Below are 26,800 nucleotides of genomic sequence, written 5' to 3'. Positions count from 1 at the left end.
CAGGTGCTCCAACAAACACGGATGTTTCCTTAATTTGGGCACAAGATATTGCAATTACACTGACTTTAAGAAACTCTTCTTTTAGTTAATGCCAACTAGTGCATTCCTTGAAAATGAGTAAAAAAGAAATTATGTAACCAGGATACATTACTAAAGAAATGTTTCATGAAATCCAATGAAAAAAAAATCTTAATTTTTAGGACAGTCACATCTATAAAAAGTTAAGAGCTATAATCAAAGCAGTGATAAAATAGTATGGTGGGGTCCACAGAACTGTAACTGAAAACCTGTAACTGAGTTTATTAAGTGCCCTATTTCAATGAGTCTTGACTTTCTAAGAAGACATTTCAAACTAGCAAGGTTCAGTTTTGGTAGTAATAGTCTGTATGATCCTGCAAACACATCTTGAAACATGGACCAAGAGGGCAAAGCTTAGAGTCGGGGTGGCTAAGGCTATATGTGATATTAACAACCCCTTTATCCTGTATTGCCATTATTATAGTTATTTGTCACTCATCTGTGATAAAATTGTATAATACTGATGCATAATGCTACCATCACCATGTTTTGCTGAAGAAATTACATTTCTAAAAGTATGGGCATGTTTAGAATGATTTGAAATTACCCACACCCATGGGTTTAAAAAAAAGAAAAAGAAAATGGAAATAATGAAAGCAAAAGCATTCATTAGTAATTAATTCATTTGTTCATTTTTGTTTGTAGTATTTGGTGTAATTATTGTGTATTATATTTGTATTACATTCTTACATTATTTTTTTTATGTTCAGATGGCGGAAATCTTGGTGGTCATGCCAAGTTGGCATGGGGTCAGAGGGGTCTCAGGTCTCAAAAAAGCCCAGAAACGGCTCTGTGTATGGTGTACACTAAGTTTAGATGGTACATGCTTAGGTTTAAGTGGAATTAATTTTGGATTACTGTTAATCAATAACATTATTCTTTGTTATTTGAAGCAAATGTGTAGTCTTGAGCTTGTGAGAAAGAATAAGCAATCACTTTTATATGATTAACTATTGGTCCATGCTATTAATACCCCACCACGACCGTCCTCCCTCTCTCTCTCTCATTGTTCTCTATCCCCTGAGAGAGTTCATCCTCCTGCTGTAGAGGGATCTGATCACTCCTCTCTTTTCCCCTCAAACAAAGAGCAGCAGCGACAGCCTCGCAGTTAATGTTTTTTGCTTTATTTTTCCTTTCAGCTAATTTGAACCAGCATCCACTGAGAGACTTTTGAATTGTCCAACCCTTCTTCCAGCTATTAATTCCATCTATCTAAAGCTACCCCCGTTTTCCCGACCACGAGGCTGGAGATGGTCCTACGGCTTTGCAGTGATATCCCCGCGTATCTCGGTGCTCTGTTGTGGCTGACGGCGGTGTGGAGCTCCGCTACAGCTGCGCGGAGCTGTGCCGAGTCCCGCCGAGAGTACGAGGAGCGCGGCTACAGCGCGGCCAGTAGCCCGCTGTCCCCTATAAGCGGTAGGTATAGCACTGGGGTGCTAAATTAGCATTAGCGTTAACACTACAACTAGCATTGATCCTGTTAACAGAAGCCGACCTCACTGAACACATGCACGCACTCAGCGGTTAGCCAACATCTCTGAAGTTAAACTGTAAATGAACTGATGTAGTTTGGACTACAGAATAAGCCGCAATGCCCTAAACAGTTCGTGCAGTGAGTAGCCAGTCCAAGTTTGGTCCCGTTTATAGACCTTTTTAAACATGTTGGACGCTTCAGCAGGACGGGGCTCAACAAAGAGCCTCGCCCACAATCAGCTACTCCATCAGCCTCCGTCTGCCTGCCTGTTGTGTGTCTGTCTGTCTTTTTTTCTCACTACATCCGTCTGGTTTCCCATCTCTGTGGTTAAAGGTAGTAAATGTAGGCAGCAGCAACTCACTAGTGATTTTTTAGTCAAACTACATGTACACGTTGGAAAAAACTAAAATAAAACGAGGTGCATCCTGGAAAAAAAACGTTTAGAGCTTGAATTGTGCAGTGTGACGATGCTTATTGTTAATGGGATAATGTCACCACAATACGCTTGGTAATATCATCAGTACTTAAGGTCTGATCAATGTCATGTTTTATTATACAGAACTGTTAGAGCTGTTTAACTGTTTAACAGTTGAATAAAATTATTACATTTATAGTTTTAATAGTGTTTTACAAAATATAGCATGATGCATACAGTGTATCATTAAACTTGTGAAAAAGCATTGTGATGTAATTTTTTGTCATATCACCTTCCACTAATTAGCACTGGGTTAAAACCTTACGGTTTTGCTTCCTAATAGGAATGGACATAGTGGTTAACAGTACTTAGAGAGTACTATATTCCTGTGGAACACATTTAGGTCCCAAAAGAAACCAGCAAATGCGTCTAGAATCAGTCACTTTCTGTTAAACCACATTGATTCTTTACATTGTGATATCAACCCATTAGAAAATCGTTAAATATCACGACTAAGTATGGCTGCTAAGAAGCAGTAGAAATTTTTTGTTATTTTTTTCAGCAAGAGTGTCATTGCATTTGTGTATAAGAGAGGAAGTGTGTTTGTTGTGTGTGTTTGTGTGTGTGAGGGGTTTGGCTGCAGTGTCCTGGGGCAGCAGATGGTGGAAAGAGGGATGATGAGAGTCCCTTCATTAATGGTGAAGAGAACAAAAGGAGGACTTGAAAGGTGTGAATAGAATTTGAGATGAGACTGACCCCGCATGAAGATGTGTGTGTGTGTGTGTGTGTGTGTGTGTGTATGTGCGTGCGTGTATGTGTGTATGCGCGTGTGTGTGTGAAAGAGAGTACACATGCTGTGTGTATTGATTATTACTTGGCTGGATCTGTGTGTCTTAATGTTTGTGTTTATTTATTTTTTTGACCATTGTTTTGAGAAATTTCTTTTTTATTATTTTTTTGAAAAACTTTCATACTTTTTGAAATCAAACTGACTTCAAAACGGATCTTATTTTATCTTGTCAGTCCCTGACCCTGTTCATATTAAGCATGAGTCATCATGCTAGGCCTGTGCAGAGATGACAGTTAATTGAATTACCACCCCCCCATTAAGTTATTTTAAATACTTGCAGCTCATATATCCACTTTCAGATTTACATTTACATTATGTAATGTCTTTTGACTTCGCACTACAAACATATGTATTTATTAGCATAAATAAAGATGTTTAATAAAGAAGATTGGTAGGGGGAAAAAGAGTTTAGTCATCACAAATTAATAACATTAGCACTCTGTTGCATAGCTGTTGTTGACAGCTACAGCTTGGAGATATCTACTGTAAGAAGTAATTTGCTTTTTGCAACTTTGTGTTTCGTTTTTTTTGTGTCAGCTAGAGCTCTGTTTTTGTTTTGTCTAGCCAGAGTATATTTTTCCAAAAGAGTTCTGATTTGTCCAGACGCTTGTGCAAATTTTATGATGCACATCTCTACACTTCCCTTTTTAGCAGAAGTGTTTTTATGGGTATTTTATTGTTCTCTGTCTTTCCTGCTGCTTTCAGGTCATCCAGCAGCACTCTTCAATTGAATGCTAGCTTTGTTGGTCTAAGAGGTTGTTGTAAAATTGTGCATGGCACATCTGTCCAGGAAGGATTGGTTCCTTGGTTCCATGAGTCTTCCACTGTCAATTTATGAATTTACTTGTACTGACAGGGATGTTTGAGCTCTTTGCTATGGCTCTGTAACAGTAAATGTTCAATGATGAAAATCAATAATGTTGTGTCTGAAAACTTTAGGAAACTCTTTTACTTGTGTAAAATCTTCCCAAACAATTCCAACATCTTTTATAATGACACCAGTTGCAGTTTATTTTTGGCAGGATTAACATTTAAAAATTTATTTATTGTTTTGTACCCTTTACATACACAATATGCCAAAACATGTGGAGACTCCTAATTACAGAGTTTAGATGTTTCAGCTATATCCATTGCTAACAGGGCATAAAGTCAAGTACATAGCCATACACACACTTTATAGACAAACATTAGCAGTAGAATAGGTTGTACTTAAGAGCTTAGTGACTTTGACTCAGTGCTGCTGTTATAGGATATCACTTTTGCCACAAGCCAGTTTGTGAAATTTCTGCCCTGCTGTGTCTGTCCTTGTCAACTGTAAGTGCTATTATACGAAATGGAAGCCTCTGGGTTCAACAATAGTTCAGCCACAAATCAGTGAACCACACAAACTTACAGAGCGGGGCTGCCGAGTGCTGAGGAGCAAAGCACATAAAAATCACTTATCCTCTGTTTCTTCACCCACTGCAGAGATACAAACTGCCTCTGAAAGCAACAAGGCAAGAACTGTGCATTGGGGGCTTCATGAAATTCTTTGTCTGAGCAGCAGCTACACATAAGCCACAAGATCACTATACGTAATGCCAAGCATCAGCTGAAGTGATGTAAAGCATGCCACCACCAGACCCTGGAGCAGTGGAAATGTGTAATATCTGGAGTGATGAATCATGCTTCACTATCTGGCAGTTTGATGGATGAACCTGTCAGATGCCAGGAGAGCGCCATCTGCTGGAATAAATAGTGCCAACAGTAAACTTTGATGGAAGAGGGATAATGGTCTGGGGCTGTTTCTCAGGGTTTGTTAATGCTAGAACATACAAAGACATTTTAGACAAATTACAGCATCCTGCCAGTGCCCTGAGAAGGCATGGCCATGAAGAGACATGTAAGGATGCCTCTGTACGGCAATGACCTGCACAGAGCCCTTGCTTTAACCTCCATGAACACCTTTGGAATAAATTGGAATGTCAATTGTGAACTACTCAGTCAATCAAACACACCTCATAAATGCTCTTTTAACTGAATGGACACAAATTCCCACTGACAATCCATCTTGTGGAAAGCCTTTCCATAAGGGCGGAGATCAGGATGTTACAGCCGCAAAGGGGGGCCAACTCCGTTTGTTAATGCCTGAGGTTTTTGAATGGGATATCCAACAAGATCAAATAAGTGTAATGGTCAAGTGTCCACATACTTCTGGCTATATAGTGTTCAGTTTCAACATTTCTCTGTGCTACTATGCTAAACTTAATGCTCTGCAGAGATTGTAGCTAGCAAATGTACTATCAGTGTTGAATTCATTGAAGCACGCAGGGTGAAAATATGAGCTCTTTCATGCTCTAAACCTAGGGCACTATAGGGATACTTTTTGCAAAAACATTTAGGCTTTGTTTCATTCACACATGCAGCCTTTAAATGATATTTTACCAGGATGCATGCATTCATTCATGTGCTGAAAGTGCTATAAACAGGAGGTGACAAACAGGTTAGCTATTCAGCAGGAATAACCAACAGCTTTATTTTCGGAATAAAAGTATATGCTGCAGCATTTTGCATAGAACATTCATGCATATGTGCAGGGTAGATTTTTATCTTTTATTTAGCTTCTTTCTGGAATCATGCCATAACTACTGTATAACCATGATAGAGGGATAGTAACTCTTTTCTGAGATTGCTCTGGGGATAAAATCTCTGCTCTATAAATGCCTGCTGTGTAATGTCTGTGCTCTGTGACTGGCTGCTGTGTAATATCTGTTTGGTGAGTAGGTGAGGTTTAAAATCTCTGCTTTGTGATTGGCTGTTGTGTAATACAATTGCGCTCAAAATTACTTAACTCTCTAAAAGTGCAAGGCATTTTTTCATAATATAAAAACATTCAATGAAAATATATCAATTCATGCTTTAGTAAACAGTTAAAGAAGATTAATTACCACATGTTCAAGCAAATTTAAGAACATAAATTTGAGTGTACTGCAAACAGTTACAAAGTAAAATCATTCTCTCTGGAAATGTCCATGTGCAAAACTATCCAACTGCCAAAGTCAGTATTTTTTACACTTTATAACTTTCAGTGAAGCTTCTGGAATTTCTCCATTGGAATCTTTGCCCATTGCTCATTGCTTCATTAATGATCCTTGGTTTCATACTGCCTCAGCTTTCTTTAGATCCCACCAAAGATTTTCAGTGGGATTTAAAAGCCAGTGATATGGGTTGAATAGTTATGACATGGCTATATTCATACATCTTCACTGTAAATTTGAATAGATCACTTAACTGCTACACAGATTATTTTCTGGGTGCATTTATTTATTTATTTATAAAATTTATAAAATGCACATTTAAGAAATGTTCTGGGTCTTTGTGAAAGCTTGAATTTGTAATCCTTATAGCCTTAGGGGAGGATTTTGAGCACATCTGTTGTATCTGTTGTCGGTGATAGGCCACTGTGTAATTTCTCTGCTCTTTGATTGCTCAGTGTACAGGCAAATTCTGCTTTGTTGTCATTTCTTCAGCAGCAGCAGACAGACAATAAACACAATAACCATATACAATAAATACAGACAAACTATTCAAACTCTGTACAGCAAATCTTTTCTACATTGTACAGTAATTACAACTATTCAAACATTAAGCACATGACAGAGAAAATTGACCAGCTTTTGGTCTGCAGCATAATAACTGATTGGGTAAATCAGAAGTTTCATCATAATGCGATCCTACATTAACTCTCTCAGCCAATGATTCAGTGATTGTTGGTACTTCAGAATTTTCTGTGATGCAATTTGCTTCAATACTGGTGTCTGCAGTTGATATGAAATGATGCGTAAGAGCACGCCTTAGTTGATTCAGTTTATTGATTCTGTTCAGTAGTAGTTAATAAGCGTTTTGTTGTAGGGACTCTTATTTTGTTTGGCTGCTGTATAATATCTGCTTTATGATTGGCTGTTGTGTATATATGTACGCTGTGATTGGTAGGGGAGCACTTGCGGCTCTGTCCTCAGGACTACACTTGCTGCTCCAGTTTGATGGAGGAGACGCTGTCACGCCAGAGTGAGGCTGACTTCCTTTCTGCAGTTGAGGACAACAGTCAGTTCTTGTTGACGAGTTTCACTCAGAGGCACCGCAAATTTGATGGTGAGCTTCTTATTCTGCAAATCCAAATAATCTAAATTTCTTTTGCTATTTATTTTCAATTATTTACAACCATTTTTACACTAAACCATTAAACATTCAATTACCTATAAACATATGTAAAGTAAAAAAGCAAAAAAAAAGTCTTGTGAACTGGTAAGAAGAACAAAGATTTGGTTTCAAATGTTTTGTAGATGACCCCAGCCATCAGATAGACTTATTAAATTCCATTGCAGCACACCTGATTTAGTTGAATGAGGAACTGATTATCCAAAGAAATACAAATAGTACTGGGCTTCCTCAAATAGAGTTTTTAAAATTGTTAAGCAAACACATACATACAATGATATACTTATTCTATCAAAGTTTTAATAGTAATGTTTTTTTTTCTGAGCAAATAAATGTTCGCTGCATAGTTGATAACTTTTTACCTGTAATTTTCTTTAGTGCCTAAAACATTTGCACAGTACCGTATAAATATATATTTTTCAGCAAATGTGTTGCTGTTCTTGTCCCTGTGTTGATGACTTTGTTGTCTTATAAGGCTTGCTGTTCTCTCTTTGATGTCAGAGTTTTTTCGGGAGCTGATTGATGTGGCAGAGAAGGCAATGAATCAGATGTTCACCAAGACGTATGGCCGCCTTTACACGCAGAACGCCCAGCTCTTCCAGCAGCTTTTCACAGAGCTACGACGTTACTACTCAGGTTGGATTGTGTGTTGTATGTGTCTCTGTGTATGTGTAATGACAGAAATTAATTTCAAATATAAAATAATTCAAATTGTACTTTAATAACGTGTTACAAATTTTTTTTTAATTCTAACCTGATATTTCTGTGCCTAAACCTGGGCTGATCCACTGGTGGGGGCCATTGGTTCAACTCCTAAATTACTAGAGTTATATACTTGGATGTTACATTTATAGTTTACTTGAGTGTTCTTGTGCTTATTTGTGTGAATTTAAACTTTTAGCCAGCCCAAAACGCTACCAACCCACTGGGACTTTCCCAACTCTTCTATTTACCCACTATGACACTGGATGCGCAAGTAGGGATACACTGATAAAATTTTTAGTGAAAACTGAAAGCACCACCTCTGATCATTTTTGAAACAGTAAATTTGGGTGAAAAAAGGAAAAGATTTCATAGGTCAAGAATGAAGCACCCTTAACAAATAATGTATTAAACGATAAAGATTAAACACCAAATAAACAGTGAAATGAACTCCTTTGCAGCTGCCTTCTATATGGTCTTTAGCCTATGTAACTTTCAGCATGAACTGTTTTAATAGGGATATTTAATCAAAATTACATACATAATACTAAATAACTCAACATCTTTTAGTAATAAAGTTTTTACCTCTAGGTTAAAAATTTTTTACTGTGTTAATTAGATCCATCTGAGATTTATGGCTGTTTCTTCTCTAAAAGACTAACAATAAAGCAACTTCTGTGCTCATAGCTCCCCCTGCAGGAGAAAAGTCAGACTGTTGGGCACTAGGTCTTTAAACATTAAAAAAAAGGTGTTTTCCATCTTAAGCAGAGGCTCTCTGGAATTCAGCTTTGTAAACCTGTGGGAAACCATTAAGTATTATTATTTCATAATAGTACAACTTTTATTATTAAATATTATTTATCAAGCTGTTTAAAATGGTCCTATTCCTCCAGATCTCTCAGTTCTCTTTGCCAGCATGGCACTGGAACATTGTCAGCACTATTATGTTGATATAAAACCACAAATTATATATAGAAGAACAATTTCTGTCAGTCTTAACCTGAATGTGTCCTTGTATGAATAGAAATTTTAGTTTTGGGTTTTGAAGAGCTAAATTTTCCTTTTGGGACATTGACCTTGAGGTCCAGTTTAGGAACAACTGATGTAAAGGATTTGTCTAACAAAAGTGCTTTATGTGCCAGTGGGCTAAAAAGCGTAGTTTGGCAAAAAACAAATTTACACAGTTTTTCCCTTTCCCAAATCGTCCATTAGCCAAAGCTTGTTTGGTGTCTGGAGGGCTAATGTAGCTAACAAGTAATGAAAGTTAGTAACCCACCAAATAGCTTCATCCTAACTGCATGCATCCTCACATACTTTGCTCAGTTTGAGCAGTTAAAAATGGAATTAAATTTTTTTACAAATGTTTTATGTGTAATAACATGTAAAATGTAAGCACAGTCCTTCTGAGTTGGTTGATGCAAATATTCCATTTTAATGTTACATCTGTCTTGGTTGATCAGCCTTGGCTTTTCTCTGTTATTTTAAACTATTTCTTTACTTTTTTTTTACATTATAGAGCACTTTCTAAGAATTTTTGTTTTTATGATCTGCTGTTTGGGAGTGGGCTTTACACATGTAAAAACTTTATGATTAATATCTTTATTAGAGTAATAAAAATGTGCTTTCCATGATATGTCAGCTGTTCTTCTTTTCAGAAACTTGTAATAACCAATTTTTTTACAAGTGAATATGCAGCATTTTAGAATTAAACACTTCAGTTGTATATTTTTCTTTGTGTAGGAGGAGGTGTGAGTCTGTCGGAGGTGCTGTCTGATTTCTGGGCGGGTCTGGTGGAGAGGGTATTTTCTTTGGTGAATCCTCAGTATCAGTTTGGTCAGGACTATTTGGAGTGTGTGAGCAAACACGCGGAACATCTCCAGCCTTTTGGAGACCTGCCACGCAAACTCCGCGTACAGGTAGCACACACAGACTAAAACCATACCTCACAGTCTGTATACACAGACACATCTGTGTCGCACTTGTCACACTGCAATACAGGGCTTAGAAATGGAAGTCACGTCCTGCTGCATTATGTAATGTCAGCCATTTTGGCAGGGTTTGTTCTTTGTTTATTTCAAGCAAACTCACTCACTGCTAGAGATAGAGATTTAAAGAGATAGCTGTTTTAATGTGTTTTTCTTCAGGCTTGTCATGTGTTATATTGAAACGAATGAAATGGGAGTACATCCTAACCAATCTCGGAGAAATGCCACATAATGATAAAATTAGCTTTATTGACGATCTGAAAGCTCACGGTCTCATATGCTAATATTAACTGCTCTTACATACACTAGCTGCACTGCATAAAATGTTATCCTTTCAAGTACAATTATCTTAAATCTAGTCAATATATCTAATATTTCAAAATTTTAGATGGATATAAAATATTATAAGATCATTTATAAATTATTTCTAGACATTTTTTTACTTTCCCTAAGAAATTTTATCCAGTAAAATTATCTTACTACATTGGCAGATACATTTGTTTAATTCAAACACATTTCTTAATACAAGCCAAGTGATCGACCAGATAGTGAGGTAATTTTACCTCATAAAATCACCATAAGCAAGCAAAAACATCTAGAAATATAGAAAATAATCTTATGATAAGCTTCAACAACCAGCAAACAACAAACAAAACAACAACAATCTCAACATGTGAAAATATATTAACTGTATATAAGATAATTTCACTTACCAACATATCATTTTTTGCAGCGTGGTTTTAGGTTTAAGCACCTGTTCCTTTAAGTATGTTAAAGTTTTCATCTGCCACTGGCAGATTTAACTTAGTTAACTGACTGACCTATTTTACATGTCCTGTCTCAAATTTACCATATGTCACTTAGATGTCAGTGAATTTAGCTTGGTATGTTCTGTATTTCACTCAGCCACTAGCTATTTCAACATTATTCCCCCAGCCAATGGCATACTTAAAAAAGAGAGGTTTCATAAGGTTTTTGATTTGACTGGCATAGTTCACTTTTTAATATCACTGCACACCTCACCACGCTGCTGAGATTAGATAATTTCTGTTCCACCTTAAATGGAGGAGCAGTTTCATTCTGGTGTTTGTGAAGAGTTAGTTGACTGGCTTCAAACGTGATAAATCTACTAAATGATGTTGAAAGTTTTATTCCATTCTCACATTTCTCTCTTCCTCTTTCTCTCTCTCTCTTTCTCACTCTCTCTCTGTCTCTCTCTCTCTCTCTCTTTCTCTCTCCAGCTTTCCCGTGCATTCATTGCTGCAAGGGCTCTGGTCCAGGGTCTGGCCACCGGCCGAGACATTGTTAATAAAGCAGCCAAGGTAAGTGTATAAGAGTATCACATGCATCTTAACCCCAATCCTAAGGTATGTGGCATTCCAGTGCGTCCATATATACTATGTTCACACATTTTTTTCAAGTCAAAGACAGAAAGGCTGATATTTATCACTTGTCTCAGAATTCATCACACTAGTCCAAAAGTCTTATCTACAACGAGTCAGTGTGGATACCTGTTTTAATTCCAGTGAAGTAGGAGGAGAGAACTTGTTTAATCTGTTTCATAAATCTCAGTCTTCAAATAATTGCCTAAGATTTATACACATTGTGTGAATTTTAAAGCCCTAACAGAATATAAAAGGACTGGTATCTGAGACTTTCAGACGAGATTTTTTGTATTGTTGGGGTTGCACACTAAACAACCTGGAATTACAAACTACAGCAACTTGTTGCTGATTGGTGCTGAACTAACTGAACTTGCACAACCTCACACGCTCTCATACTGCAAATTCCCTTCTGATACCAATATCTGGTCCTTAAATATCTGCCAATACCTTTGTTTGTTCTTGGTCCTAACAGCCTTCTTTAAGTTGTTTGTGGTTGTAGCCCTAAATGTTTAAAGATGCTGGGTGGAGCAGGTAGTGGTCTCTTAAATGAAGTCCCACTTTTCCATTCCATGGAACATCACCAAAGCAAACAGTTCTGAGCGGATGTAGTGCCAAATGTGACTTGTTCCTGCTCAGTCATCTCTAATTAAAAAAATCCATCCATTTTTGCATTTTGAGCCTTTTCTCTGATGTTGTCATGTTGGAAGTTCTGTTATCTGTTCATGTAACATCATCAAAGGCTTCCTAATTGACTTCAGATTTGCTTAATACTTTCTGGAAATAAAGTCATTGTACCCAAAACATGGTGTGTAAAATTTAAAGGCTTCTATCTTAATGAGATACAGAGGCTTTAATCAGTGATTATGAGATAAACTTTTGCCTTAAATTGCTGGAGAACAAAATTCAAACTTTGATAAGTCATCAAATCAAATCAAATGTATTTGTATAGCACTTTTTACAACTGATGTTGTCACAAAGCAGCTTCATAGAATTCCAGCAAAGACACAGTTGTAGCATGAAATGTAAAACCCCCAGGTGAGCAAGCCAGGGGCGACAGTGGCAAGGAAAATCTCCCTCAGAGCTGAGGAAGAAACCTTGGGAGGAACCAAGGCTCACAAGGGGGGACCTATCCTCCTCTGGTCAAACTACCTACAAATTATTGACAAAAAAAAAAAAGAGGACCCTATACATCACATAGGTCTGCTGTTATGCTCATGTGTACTGATATAGTCATAGTATATATAATGTAAGTGATGATGATGATTATATTAGTATTATTATTATTAATAGTAGTAGTACTACATTACTTTTGATCTCTTGATGCTACACCATGTCCAAAAGTATGCAGAGAAATTGTCTTTTGAAATCATGCACAGTCAGAGTTGAAATGTGAAATATGTGAAGCTAGTAAGTGCACTCACTCTGTATTTGAATTATGTTGCTACACCAATACCAAAATGTCATAGTATAATTAGTAGTATTAATAGAGTTCCCTCTTTGCTGTAGTAAAAGCCTAATTTCTTCTGGGAAGGCTTTATACCATGTGTTGGAACATTGCTGTGAGAATTTGATTGAATTCAGCCTCAGTAGCATTAATGAGGTCAGGTACCAACATTGGATGGTTAGTTCTGTATCACAAAAACAACCCAATCCTATAATAAACTATTTTACTTCTTGTTTTGATGGAGATGTTTGCACAAATCCAAAATTCTGTATTTACAGAAAGTTGTTATTGCAAACAGTTGCATTTGTGAGCTGCTGCTACTATGGGTTCATAGTTGTTTCTTCTCTTTAAATGATAAAATAAAGGTTGGAAGTTTAAAGTTTTCTGTCTGTCTGTCTACCTGCTGCTGTCTCTCTGTCTCTCCCTGTAGTTAAGTGTGAGCTCTGAGTGTGTTCGTGCGCTGATGCGGCAGTGGTATTGCCCGCTGTGTCGTGGAATGCCCTCCCTCAAATCCTGCCACTCACTCTGCCTCAACGTAATGAAGGGCTGCCTGGCCAATCAGGCAGACTTAGACTCAGAATGGAACAATTTCATTGGTGAGCAACAGTAAATATGTTCTAAATTATTCTCCATGCAGATCACTTGAAGTAGTAGTTTGGCAAAAAATGTAATTCAAGCAATTTTCCTCTCAACCCAAATGCATTTGATCAGTCAAGAAATGTTTGGTGTTTGAGGTTAGCTTGTTTAGTTGTGCACTGGAGCTAATGTTTTGGGACTGAAGGTTAATGTAGCTAACAAGCAATGGCATGGAAATATTTTGCCAATTAGCATCATGTAAGCTGAATGCCTGAGTCATCACATATTTGCTTCAAATCACGTTGTTAGGTGATACTTATGTGCTTACGTGGTGTCGGACACTGTATGATACATTGCTGTTTAAAAGAATGGACAAAAGTATGTCTAAAAACTAGAACAAAGTAAAATAAAGTAGCCACCTTAAAGTTGGATTTTTGTCCATTTTTGTCCGATTGAGCAAACATGATTGAAATTAACAATTGGATAGACATTAGCGTGTGAGGCTTTAGGTATGCACTTTGCACAGTGCTAATTGGTGGAGCATTATCTTCTGTTATTTTAGCTACATTAGCCTCATGGCACAACGGCAAAACTAAAAAAGCAAACTTCTGACACTTGGCTGGCTGACTACATTTGGACATTTTGATGCTGAACTGTTACTTTTAAGCTAAAGGTTAGAAGCTGTATTTTAGATGACCTGCAAGTTCTTTCACCAATCAAGTCTCAAAATTGCAGAACCATTCTTTTTCGCTTGCATTCACCACTGCCTGTCTGCCGCTTCACCGCATGCTCACATTATGAGATCTGGCATCATAACTGTTTCACTTTATTCAGTTTGTGAATATTGCGTTCTGTCCGCAAACCCATCTCCCATCCTTATGTTCACCTCTCTGCTCTTTTTCTGATTCCCCTTATGTATTAAGTTTCCTTTTATATATTAAGAAACACATAACATTTTAATGATTATATACTGTTTCATGATTATTATCTACTTGCCTAGTAGTGAGTTGACTGTGGTAAAGAAAAAAGTTCGGTACTTTTAGTAAAGATGATGAGGAAAAACATTTTTTTAAGCAATTACTCATCTACATCTACTTCTAGTGCTATAAAAGATAGGACCCTGGTAAATTAGTCTTTACTCAGCATGACATGCTGTCATTTATTAGACAGTCAGGTCCATAAATATTTAGACATTGATAGTTAATTGTTATTTTTGCTGTCTACCACAGCATATTGGAGTTAAAAGGAAATAAATATAAGCTTGAAGTGCAAACTTTAATTGCAGCCTTTAATGTCAGAGTATTTACACCCAAACTGGATGAATGGTATAGGAATCACATAACCCCCCATTTTTTCCAATTAAGCAAGCTATAATTAGGCTGAAAACAAAACAAACTCATCAGCGAGATAACAAAAACATGTGGCGAAATCAAACATTTGGTACAGAATAAAGGAAAACACCTATGGTGGATGACAGAATAATTTTTTTCCTGGTGAAGAAAAATAACTCTTACAATAGTTGGCCAGATCAAGAACACCCTCTAGGAGGTATATCTCACAAAGACAACAATCAAGATACAATTCACCAGTGGGAATACAGAGGGCTTTGCACAAGATGTAAACCATTGTTAAGCCTCAAAAACAGAAAAGAAATCTAAAAAAAACTGCACAGTTTTATTACAAATCCTATGGACAGATGACACAAAGATTAACTTGTACCAGAATGGTGGGAAGAAATGAGCATGAAAAAAGAGAAGGAATTGCTCATGATCCATACTGGTTTATCTTTCAAGCATAGTGGAAGTAGTGTTATGGTGTCGGCATTTATGGCTGCCAGTGAAACTGGTTCTCTTATATTTTTGACAATGTGACTGCTGCCAAAAACAACAGGACAAATTCTGAGGTGTATAGGGCTGTATTATTTGCTCAGATTCAGCCATATGCTTTAAAACCCATTGAACTGTGCTTCACAGTGCAGATGGACAGTAAACCAAAGCGTCCAAAGACTTTTTAGGAAAAGAAGTGGAATGTTCTGCAATGGCCAAATTTCCTGATTGCAGTCCAATCAAGGCTGCATTTCATTTACTGAAGGCATAGCTATAAAAAGCCCCGAAAACAAGCAGGAACTTTAGTTTGTCCAATTACTTGCCCCTAAAAATATGCTACATATAAAAATGTTGTAATTTCTAAATCGTTCACCTGACCTTCACACCAGCATTTCACTAATGGCTTATTACTGCAGGAATATCCTGTGTATCCTATTGTAGATGTATAGTTTGCTTAATTGGCAAAAATGAGGAGTTACGTATGAAAATGGTTGTAATTCCTATATTTATGAACTTGACTGTAGTAATTAACGTTAGCCAGTTAAAGTTGAGGAAAACAGTTGTGTGTTGTGTTTAATATTCAATAATATCATTTCCTCTCAGATTATTTTAATGGATGATTAGTTTTTCTAATTCAGCTGAATGAAGTATGCTAGTTCGTGGTCTCTGGGCCCTAATGCTTTCCAGTTGGCCCCCAAACCTGTATCCAGCCCCCACACATTGCTCACTATTTCTTTTTTAAATATGTTCAGCATGTGATTAAGTTTCTGCAAACCAACAAGAAAACTTTTGGTGGACCTTCTAAGTGTTTCCTCTTTGACAGGAAGATGAACATGAACTTTGAAATATTATCTGTATCCACTGGTATACTTTTAACCCATTTTTCTAGTCATGCGCCTTGTGGGCCCAACCTTCACACTATCATTTTATTAATGGCTTATTACTGCATGAGTATCCTGTGTATCCTACTGTTAAATGTATTATTAGTGAATATCTTAATTTATAAGTAGCGCTGTCACCTCAAAGCACGCTTTTTGCATGTACTCCGGTTTCTTCCCCAAAGGCATGCAGGCGGCTAATCGGAGATGTTAAATTGCCCCTAGGGGTGTGTGTGTGTGTGTGTGTGTGTGTGTGTGTGTGTGTGTGTATGGATGGACTGGTGACCCATCCAGGGTGTATCCTGCCTTCCACCCAATGATTGCTGGAATACGTGTGTGTGTGCATATTATGAATATAGTGAATATTGTGAATATCAACATGCATTTATTTGTTTATTTTGCTCTGCAGAAATTTTATTTTTTAGTGTTGTCTTTTTTAGCAGACATTGGATACTTTGCAATCAATTTGCATCAGACAAAATTAGCTCTTAAAAGTTGCATGTCATCTTTTAACTGTGCTGTTTTGATCTGTGGGTGAGCTTGTTTAATAGGTTTCACCCTTGTTAAACCTTATTCATCCTAGCATTGTTAAATTCAGTTGGTTTAAGGTCTCGTTCATTTGATTTCTCCTCTCAGACTCCCTGCTGTCTCTGGCCGACAGGCTGGCTGGGCCATTTAACGTAGAACTGGCTGCTGATTCTGTCGCCGTGAAAGTGTCCGAAGCCATCATGCACATGCAGGAAAACAGTGTCACTATTTCTACCAAGGCAAGTCTCTCAAGAGCAAGCATGTACACACATACAGTAGTTTCCAAAAATATAGTACATTTTAAAAATGATCATGCCATAAATATGCAAACCCTCTCATTTGGAAGATCCTATGAGGCAAAAACTCATGTAAATACAGAACTGCATTTTGTTTTTTGAATTGGATGTGTTAAATTGCCCCTAGGTGTGTGTGTGTGTGTGAATGTGTATGTCTGTCTGCAATGGACTGGCAACCTGTCCATGGTGTATGCTGCCTTCCGCCCGATGACAGCAGGAATAGGCTTCAGTGACCCTCAGGGAGAAGAAGCTTAGAAATTGTGTGTTTGTGTGTGAAAACATCTATTCATCAGTTCTGTGATGTATTCCAAAACTAAAAAGAGAAGACCACACATTGAATTTTAAATAAAACACACACACACACACATTTTCTGGAACCGCTTATCCTTCTGTGTCTCACGGGAGGTGCTGGCTGGGTGATGCCAGCTGTCATAGGGCAGAAGGCAGGATAAAAAAAAAAAATTATAAATTTAATAAGATAGGATTTCAGGGACATGAAAAAGGAAACATAATTGAAAGGAGGGATAAAATAGAGAAAAATAATCTAAAAGGTGAACATCTTCCCACAGACACACAAAGGCTGAAATAAGACAAAAGTTTGAATAAAATGAACAGGCTAAAGCTCTAAAAAGAGAGAGAGTTGTGGGGTGAGAGACCTGGTCAAAGCAGTTATACATTTAAGCAAATTATATGTAACAAACACAATCTATGCACAAAATTGCTGACTCATTGTTGCTAATCTTGTAGATTTGTATGTTCTCAAAATTTGTAGACTTGGATGTTCTCAGAAACGAAACTGAACACAGCGTCATGTGAGATTCAGTCAAGTATGATAATGTCCCTGTTAATGACGTTGGAAAGAGTGAGCCAGACCAATTTGCAAAATATTATTTTTGCGTCGTAGCATAATGTCATGCTAAATGTAAGGTTTCGATGCATTTTAGATGTTTGTTATTCTCACGATGATGGTATTTTGGGTTCAGATTTACCAGTTCAGGCTATCACCGTGAATGATAACAGAATGTCAAAAATGCATCTGATTTGAGTGATTCTAGTCTTATCTAAGCAATTTATTTGTTACTAGACAAAACAGTCTATTTTATATAATGGAGTTGTTTTAATGGATACCAGTACATTACAAGAAGAATATTTGATTCAAGTTAACCTAACTAATTCAAGCGTAAGCAGCACTTGTAAATTGCTAATGCTGCAAGTCGCCTGTATGTCTGCTAGGATAGATTGCACATGGAGAAAATACAAGTCCTTATCTCAAGTTAATCTTCCTTCTCAAACATGTAACAGGCCTCACAGAGACACAAAGGCTCCAGAATTATTATTCCTAGGGATTAGAAATATATTCTTAGGAAACATTTCTGTATTAAATTGAATCAAATTTGATTACAGGAGATAATCTACATTCCTTCAGTAGACTGTGAAAGTAGTTTGTTAGTAGTATGTTTTAAATATCTTCTACCAATGGGATCACTGCAGCCTTATACAAGATCTACACATCTGAAAAACTTTTTTCTCAAGCCCTGAGTATTTCAGTCTTAACACTTTATTCTTTACATTTCAGTCTCTTCAGTCTCTTTTCACATGTTGAAGACGTTCGTCGGCCAAAACAGGTTATATACATGTATTATTCTTAAAGGCACAGCAACAAAAACAAATTGTTTAATCCTAAAACTGAAATGGAAAATGGCTCTACATAAATGAAGAACACTTGGCACATATAAGTGGACCACAGGGGAAATAAAAATAACACAGAAATACAAGGAACATCTAGAAGAAGGGCTTTTAATGCCACTGCAATGTATTACTTTAGCCAAATGTGGTTTGATAAATTGCCTTGAATTATTATTGTATGGTTTGCCTCATGCCATTTTATTTTTGCACCAGTTCCACTATGTGGCCAGAATATAAAATGCTGATTTTAAGGAACTAAATTAGGTCTTTAAATTATGGAATTTTATAATAATTTTTTTTGGAATAGAACAATCTTCTATTCGGTTACACAAAAAATTGCAGATTTTGAAAAATTTATATTGCCCAAGCCTAAGCCAATCAGTACTAAGAACAGGCAAACTCCAAAATGAGCTAGAAAATGATAAGGATGCTACTGTGAAAGCAACTTTCAAAGAGTTACAGATGTCAGTGACTGAACTGGAGAAACCTAATACTTAAACAAGCCTGTATGGCAAGAAGGAAACACCTATGGGATTCAAATGTGACAGATCCAACACAGAGCTTCTCCCAGCCAGCACTGTCCCAACAGGATATATACTGATCCTGTTGCAAACCAGTGACATGATGCTGGTGTCATCATGCCATTGAACTGTTTGTAAGTAGTTGGGAGCAGCAAATTTATGGACAAATGCATGACAATGGCAAGTATATTATTACATTGTTTAATTTTCTGATCACTAGGGGAACTCTTAGGGGACTTGTTTCAGCAACACAGTAATGTGAAGCACACAACAAAATCTACTTTGAAGTTTCTGCAAAGAAAAAAGAAGGAAGTGACTTGACTAGATCATTAAAAACTGATGAACTTACCCAAAGTCTGCAAAGGTTTCCAAGGGTTCTTCCACCATATATTGTTCATGGGTCTGTATTTGTGCAGTGTACGTGTAATCAGTTTTTCCATTTTATTTAAATTTCGAAATTCTCAGTTTTATAAAAATTAATGCCTAGCATTTGTTTAAAAGTAAACAAGAGCTGTACCGAATGCTTTTGTTTCGCATGGTTACTTGTTTTACATTTTTTGTGTGTGCTGTATTTACATCTGTTTTTATAGCCTAATCCTGTAGACATTGTTTTGTGTCTCTCCTGCCTAGTACTTCCAGAACTATCCAGAAGGACTAAATACACTACCTGCTTATAATTTGTTTAATAGTTCTACCTGTCTACTGGGCTACTGGACTAGGTTCAGCATAATCTGTGGGTCAATGTAATATACTTACATTATATTTGCAGTACTATCTGGCTTTTAAGTACAAGTTATTAATATTTTGGCATCAGAAAAAAGCAGAACATATAATACCAATTTTCCCCATTACTTGTTTTATAGCTTCCATTCATTTTAAGAGACTTGTTCAGTTTTTCAAAGAAATCTGCAGGGACATTTTTTCAAAGTTCAGTCTTAGAAGTTGCATCACTTGCATTTTTTGCAGTGATGCTGAGGTCTGGGTTTGTCAGCTCCAAAAACACCAGCAGCTTCTTTCTTTGATTTGCAAATTTTCTTCTTTTTTGTCTATTTCCTTTTCTCAGTAATGGCTTCCTGACAGCTACACACCCACAGTGTTGAGTTATCTGGTGGAAGGATGGACAGGAACCCCTGTAAAATTTTTGTTATCTCCTGAAGATAAAAGCTTTACATTCTGTTTATCTGTGGGTGGCTGTTTGGTGGTATATCTGGTCTGGCACAGATTTTATGAGTCCCATTTTCTCTATACTTTTAATATTTTCTTAACTACAATTTTTAACTTTTTTTAACTTTTTTCTTTTGCCCTATGCAAATGTATTATCTTGTCTAAACTCCTCAGAAATATCTCCTGTATGATGTACATTACAAGTTTTATGTATAAATGAGTGCTGTCCATAGTTGAATGCCAGTGCATCAATTCTCATATATAAAAGATACAGTAATATGCAAAGTTTTGCACTTTTAGAAATAAAGGGACTGTGCAGATTCATTCTTCATTCATTAAGGTACAAAAAATGTAAATGTACCTTCAGTGGCACAACAGTGTTTTTAAAGTTTAAATATTTGTATCTTTTCATAACGTAATGTACAAAAACAATAAACTAAGAAGCCTGGAGACAAAACGGGGTGTGTGGAGTCAATACAATTAAGAAAATATAATTTCAATGGATTATGGTACAATTATGTTCCCTGACTAAAGGCACTGAGATGCACCCTTGAGGGTACCACCCCAGTAACAAGAGTGACCATTTCATACCTTTTTTTCTGATAGTGTGGGTGCCACTTTTGCTGCTGTGTAAGTGAAAATACATATTTTACAGAGAACGGTTGTTTGCACAGTTAAATGCAACATTACTGTTTATTTGCTGAAATTGACATATTGGGAGAAAAATATGTGAACATAAAATGTGGCCTATGCAAAGGTTAAGGCACAATTTTATATTTAATTTTTTTTAAACTAGATTTTGCATACAGTCAAGAAAAAATATGTTTATTGAGGTATTTTGTAAATGAATGCAGGATTTATTGTAAACGTGTGTGTGTGTGTGTGTGTGCACGCTGCAGGTGTTTCAGGGATGCGGAAGTCCTCGTCCAGTACCTGGCAGAGCAAAACGCTCACCCAGAGAACGAGAGAGAGAGAATGAGAGACAGCGAGGCAGCAGGAGGCCATTCAAAACTTACAGTCCAGAGGAGAAGCCAACTACTGCTGCAGGAACCAACTTGGACCGTCTGGTAAGAAAAAGAGGAAAACAGGAAAAAGAGAAGTGAATAAATGAATCTCAGCTGCATCTGACAACAGTGCCACTGGTGGAAACTTCATGGTAAAATATTGGTTCTGCTTAAAGTGAACCAATTAATTTTTATAAATTCCATTTCTGAGCCTTGTTTCAGTTGCTACTGTATGGTTATTAAGTTGGCTTAGCAGTATAAGCTCTTTTTTTCTTGTGGTTGTTCTATGCTCCAATGTCAAGCTAAAACCAAGTTTTGGAACCAATCTGACTTATAATGCTCATGCCGTGTGTGCTTATTTTTTTCCCATGAGAATGAAAAGGGGGCTGTTTAACATACTAAAACTGAATCATTCTTCTTAAATAACACATACCTTATACCTTGCTTATGTTTATACAGCTATCTATTCCACTACGGTCTGTAGCCAAAAGTCTTTTGAACAAATCTTAACAACTACCTGGAATAACACAGTAAAGACCAAGCAACACTTTAGCAACCAACTGGAATTACTATATAAACCCAATTAATCACCAGTGTCCTGCAACTGCTTTAACATTTGAAGTGTAATATTTGTCTTGTCAAGCCAACTTGAAGTTTGTTCACAAACTTTCCCTTTCAGGTTACTATATAGTCTGTGTTCGTGTGACTCTGTATAGCTAGTATTGTTTCGTCTGTGTCCAGGTGCTGGAGCTGAAGGAGCGTCTGAGGCCTATGAGGGGATTCTGGGTATCGTTGCCACACACTATCTGTAATGACGATAAGATGGCTGCTGATGTGACCAATGAGGACCGTTGCTGGAATGGTCAGGCTAGAGGGAGGTGAGTGTGTCTGAAAGAGAAATAGATAGAAGGGCAATAGATAATGTTATTGTATTAAAGTTATTCATTTAGTTTTACATGATTGAATTATTAGACTCTAATACCACTACTGAAAGGCTTTCACTAGTGTAAAATGTAGTTGGCTCAAATGAAATAGAATTATTCCAAATTAAATAAAAAGTTTATTCCAAAAAAAAAAAAAATACTGATCGGCAGTTGGAGTAGGGTAGGGGAATGATGCTTCCCTCCATGACTGAAGTTCAGTTTTCCTCTGAGGCAAGCATACCACACTACACAAATGGACAAGACTCTTACGTCTGGTTCCTCTTTGAAGTTCTGTCTCGGCAGGTGCAAAAATTTGTGCATTTCACATGAAACCACTCTGAATGACCACTTAACTGAATTATGTGAATTATTTAAACAGTAAGATGGAAACTCAATGTACAGTCTTGTGAGTTTTTATGTCTTCAGTGTTGTCTATTTGTTATGTTTTAAATAATAATATCATGTTCTTTGGAAAACATGTAGCCTGCCATGGTTAAGAGAAAGGTTTTGCAGAAATTGAAAAGTCAGTACATACATTTGGTTTCTTGTTCTGGAGAAATAAGAGAAACCTATTTATACACACTGTATACACACATACACTGTATACATATTTATAACTGTATACACACATTTGTATGTAAATATAATTTAATGCATGTGTGTTAGGTATCTGCCAGATGTGATGGGTGATGGTTTGGTGAATCAGGTGAATAATCCGGAGGTGGAAGTAGACATTGCTCGGCCTGATGTTAGAACACGCCAGCTCATTATGGAACTCCGAGTGGCCATCAACCGCCTGAAACACGCCCACAATGGCCAGGACACCGACTTTATGGACAGTGAGGCCTTTTGTCTGTCTCTTTGTCTGTCTGTTCTGTCTGGTTCTCTCGCTTTCTTTTCATCTTCTGCCGATCTCTGTATCTCTCTTGTCCTCGTTAAAAGGGTTTTGAGTATATTTAAAATGATGTCTTTAAGGGACAGTATATGATTAACTCGTAACTAAAGTAACTTTTTATCATCTAAGAAATATTGCCACAAGCAAAATTGATTACTGAAATGCTCTTATTACTGGGCTCCCAATGAAAACAGTAAATCCTCTGCAAAACAAAAATGAGCTCATATCACTCCCATTCTGAAAGAACTGCACTGGCACATATCTTTTTCAACATTGTTAAATCTTCTCTTGGCTCACATAAACCACTTTCAGATCTTCAGACCTAACAGACTTATTGATATGGTTGAGGACACAGCATAATTTACTGTGAACTATAAAATGAAAAAAAACCTTTTAGGTAAATGCAGGGGCCACTGTTGTAGAAAATGGTGTTGTGTTGAAATTCGCCTCAATTCTAACTAACTGGTGCTCTATTCACACAAGTGTCAATGATAAAAATGAATTTCTGAGAGAGCAGAAGTGGAGTGGCTGGTGTTGTGATGAAGGAAAGTTAAAATCAAACATGTTCTGTAGTGTTTGGGACTGTAGCTTTTGCTAAGCTTCTGTGTCACACACTACAACACAGGTTTGGTTGAAGCTAATTGATGCTAAAATGACAATGAAATTAAATGTTTACAGCATTAATGTTTAGAGTGATGGTGTTAAAGTGAAATCTTAAATCAAATGTGCTCTGTGGCATTTAGGACTGCAACATTTTGGCTAAGCTGATGATTAGTCATGATTAGACGGTTAGTTACCAGGCCAAACATGCCACACAGCACAATCTTGCTTCCAGCTAACTGATACGGAAATGACCCCTGTTTAGAAGATATCTAAGAATGTTAAGTTGAGCGGTTAGGGGGAAAGCTGACATAAACCGTCTTCTGGGGTGTGTGTAAATCTTAACTGTCTTAACTGAGCTACTATAATGCTTAGTTTTTTAAGTTTTTTCCTGGCTTTAACATTTCCCCTCTTTCTATCAGCACCAGCTATCAGTTTCTGCAACAACAAGCACTCTAAAATATAAATGGGTAGAATATGTTTATTTGCTGTCAAATTTACTGTCATATACTCTAGTGTGTTTGTGTGCACGCAGGTGATGGAGATGACAGCAGTGGTTCAGGACTGGGGGAGAGGTACAGTGATGACTGGCCCGGTTATGGCTCGTACTCACCTCCACGTAGCCCAGCCTACCCCCAAAAACCATCCCGTCCCCGTGACCGAAGCACCACCAAGTGGAACAGAGCTCAGGGACCAACAAGATCAGCCGCCAAGAAAGTTTCTCCTCTTTCCCTATTCTTCCTGTCCCTCTCGCTGCTGCTGTTTCTTGCCCTTCAGTGGAGATAGCCAGCTCCTTCAGTTTACAACATCATTCACTGGAAAATGCTGGAATCCTGCAGGACAGAGAGCAGCCAGTGAGACAAAATGAACTGCAAATATTAGAAGCACAAAAGCAATCAGAGGTCAGAGAAAGAGAGAAGGATAAATGAGAGCAAGAAAAAGAGTGTGGTGGAGAGCAAAAGATGGAGAGAGGGAAAGAAGCACATACTCTCTTCTTTTGTCCCATGTGCCAAATGGCTTCGGAAAAAGTGTGCCTGTGGCTTATTGTCTAATCATCCTTTTAAAGGAGTTGTTTAGTTGAGCACTAGAGCAACAAGGCTAATGTTGGTGCAAACATAAGAAGTCAATAGTCACCCAAATCTTTTCTCTAAATGCAGCCCCAAGACTTTTCTCACCATGTTCAAACCGTATCTAGGTCTTCATTAAGGTTGTGCAGACAGTTGTAGTTGTGGTTTAGGGCAGTGTTTCTTACTTTGTCCTGGAGGCGAACTGCCCTGCATATTCTTGTTCTTTTTATGCTATAACACAACTGCTTTATCTTAATAATGAGCTGATTAGGACCATCTAGGATTTGCATTCATTTTTGCCAAGAACAGAATATACTCCCTGTTTATTAACTAAAAAATAAATAGTTGAGCCTTGAGATGAAAACGTAAGAGAATCATTGGTAAAGCCAAACTCAGACATTTTAGGCACTGTCTACACGGTTTTTCTCCTCTGTTTTCAAAAGATCCTCTCATGAGCGTGCCAGCTTAGTTGTAGGTGATAATCCCTCATAAAATTTGATTTACAATTCCCATGATGTACAATTCATTTTTAAATTATTAATTTTACTACGTGCGCCTTTATGCTGAAGTGACATCACAGAGTAGCAACTCTGACAAGTCGAAATGCAGAAACTCCATCTTTCCAAGTGGGAATTATGATTTGGATGGACATTCAAATGGATGTTTCCCATATGGATTTCGTAAACATCCTAGTTCCCGCTTGCTCATGAAAATAGCATAAACTAAAGAAGCAGAATTTGGACAGTGATCATGTCTAATTGTGCAGCTATTCCTTTAAACTGTCAGTGGGCACATACTTCAGTTCCTCTAAACACAAACTAGTTTCATAGTAGTTACCAAGTAATGCATAGTAGTTACTGAATGATCATCTTGAAGGAATTCTCCACCATTTTTGATACTAATTATGTTAGTTTTCTTTGTTTTATTATTCTCTGCGCTTGTTCTTTTGGGACTCATCACATGGGTAGTTTTTTTCCCAACATTTTTTTCCCAATAGGAAATTAATGGCGTAATGTTGAGAGAATTCAAATCTAACTACCACAAGTGTTGTCAGAATGGACACCTCTGGATATTTCTGACTTTCAAAGACATTACATGCACTCACATAAATATTAGCACATATATATGTCACTGCTATGGTATCCCAGATTGTTATTAAATTGTTACTAGGCCATTGCTGTGGTATTCTAGGTGGCTGCTAAAGTTTTGCTTGGCCATTGCTATGGTATTCCAAGTGATTGTTAAGGTGTTGCAGGATAAATCCAAACACATTAGAATAAATACAAATAAAGTTACATTACATGTTATAAAAGTAACATGAATTTCTTCTAGTTAGAAGCTAGTTTGAAGTTTGAAGTTTCCAGATTCCAGATTTCTTGTTGAAGCCCCCAGCCATGACATTTGTTAAGGTCAGTCACCAGCACACATGATTTAACTTAATAAAGGTTTGAGTAGCCAAATAGAAATAATACTAGGCATTCTCAATAAGAGGTTTGGAAATGGATTTAAACAAACACACATAAAACCACAACTTATTGTATTAATATTATTTGTATTTATTTTAATGTTAGTTTTTTCCAGGCAAATAAATGGATACTAGATAAATAGGTTTTTAATTAAAATTTTCTCAGGTGCCTAAAACCTTAGTTTGGTACTATATACATGCACCGATAATCTCACCTTTAGGTTTTATTTATTTATTACTTGACCTTTATTTATTGTGTGTGTGTTTACTGCTTTAATGATTTACAGTGTTCGCAAATGTAAAGTTTGCTATTGAATGTTTAGACAGGGGGACTAAAAGGAGCTTTTGATGTTGATGTCTGAGCCAGTATGTAAACCATTCTGTATTTGTACCTGGATTTCTGTGTGAGAGGAATGAATGTGTGGGTGAATGTTTTTTTTTGTTTGTCTGTGTTTTTCAGCTTTATGAAGGTGTACCTCCTTCTTTTTTTACATTTTCAGGAAAGTTTTACTGAATGTTGAAGCTGAATGTTAGGCTCTCCCTAAGGTTCCACTTTAGTGTTAGCAGTGGGGTTAAAGTTAGCAGTAGTACTGTAGTTAGAAATGTAAATGCTCTTCCAATTTCTTGGTGGCATATCAGCAGCTGTTCTTAGAGTGATGGAGCCTCAATGCTAAAGTAGCTGCGGGCTGAATCTGTGGGATTTTTTGGACCACTATTGTGAAATACCTAGCTTTCATCTACAGAGTGTTTTTTATGTTTTGAAGATAAAACAATTCCACTTTTTAATCAATATTCAGAGACAATTTTGCATTTGAACTCAAAATAAATGTTGCCTCTCATG

The 26,800-nt window shown here is 37.0% G+C and overlaps 1 protein-coding gene across 1 annotated transcript; it reads left to right on the top strand.

Moving 5' to 3' along the window:
* The first annotated feature begins 1,112 nt into the window (after nt 1–1,112).
* gpc2 (glypican 2) lies at nt 1,113–26,800 on the top strand. Its single transcript, XM_017705360.2, has 11 exons — nt 1,113–1,494; nt 6,790–6,948; nt 7,516–7,650; nt 9,457–9,632; nt 10,943–11,023; nt 12,961–13,126; nt 16,447–16,577; nt 20,905–21,072; nt 21,751–21,887; nt 22,599–22,771; nt 23,963–26,800. Exons 1-11 carry the CDS (start codon nt 1,329–1,331, stop codon nt 24,211–24,213), a joined length of 1,743 nt encoding a protein of 580 aa, XP_017560849.1. The 5' UTR covers nt 1,113–1,328; the 3' UTR covers nt 24,214–26,800.

The sequence above is a fragment of the Pygocentrus nattereri genome, chromosome 14 (assembly GCF_015220715.1).
Source record: "Pygocentrus nattereri isolate fPygNat1 chromosome 14, fPygNat1.pri, whole genome shotgun sequence".
In the NCBI taxonomy this organism is placed as follows: Eukaryota; Metazoa; Chordata; class Actinopteri; order Characiformes; family Serrasalmidae; genus Pygocentrus; species Pygocentrus nattereri.
Note: the sequence above shows the minus strand (reverse complement) of the source record. Positions and strands in the feature narration are given on the sequence as shown.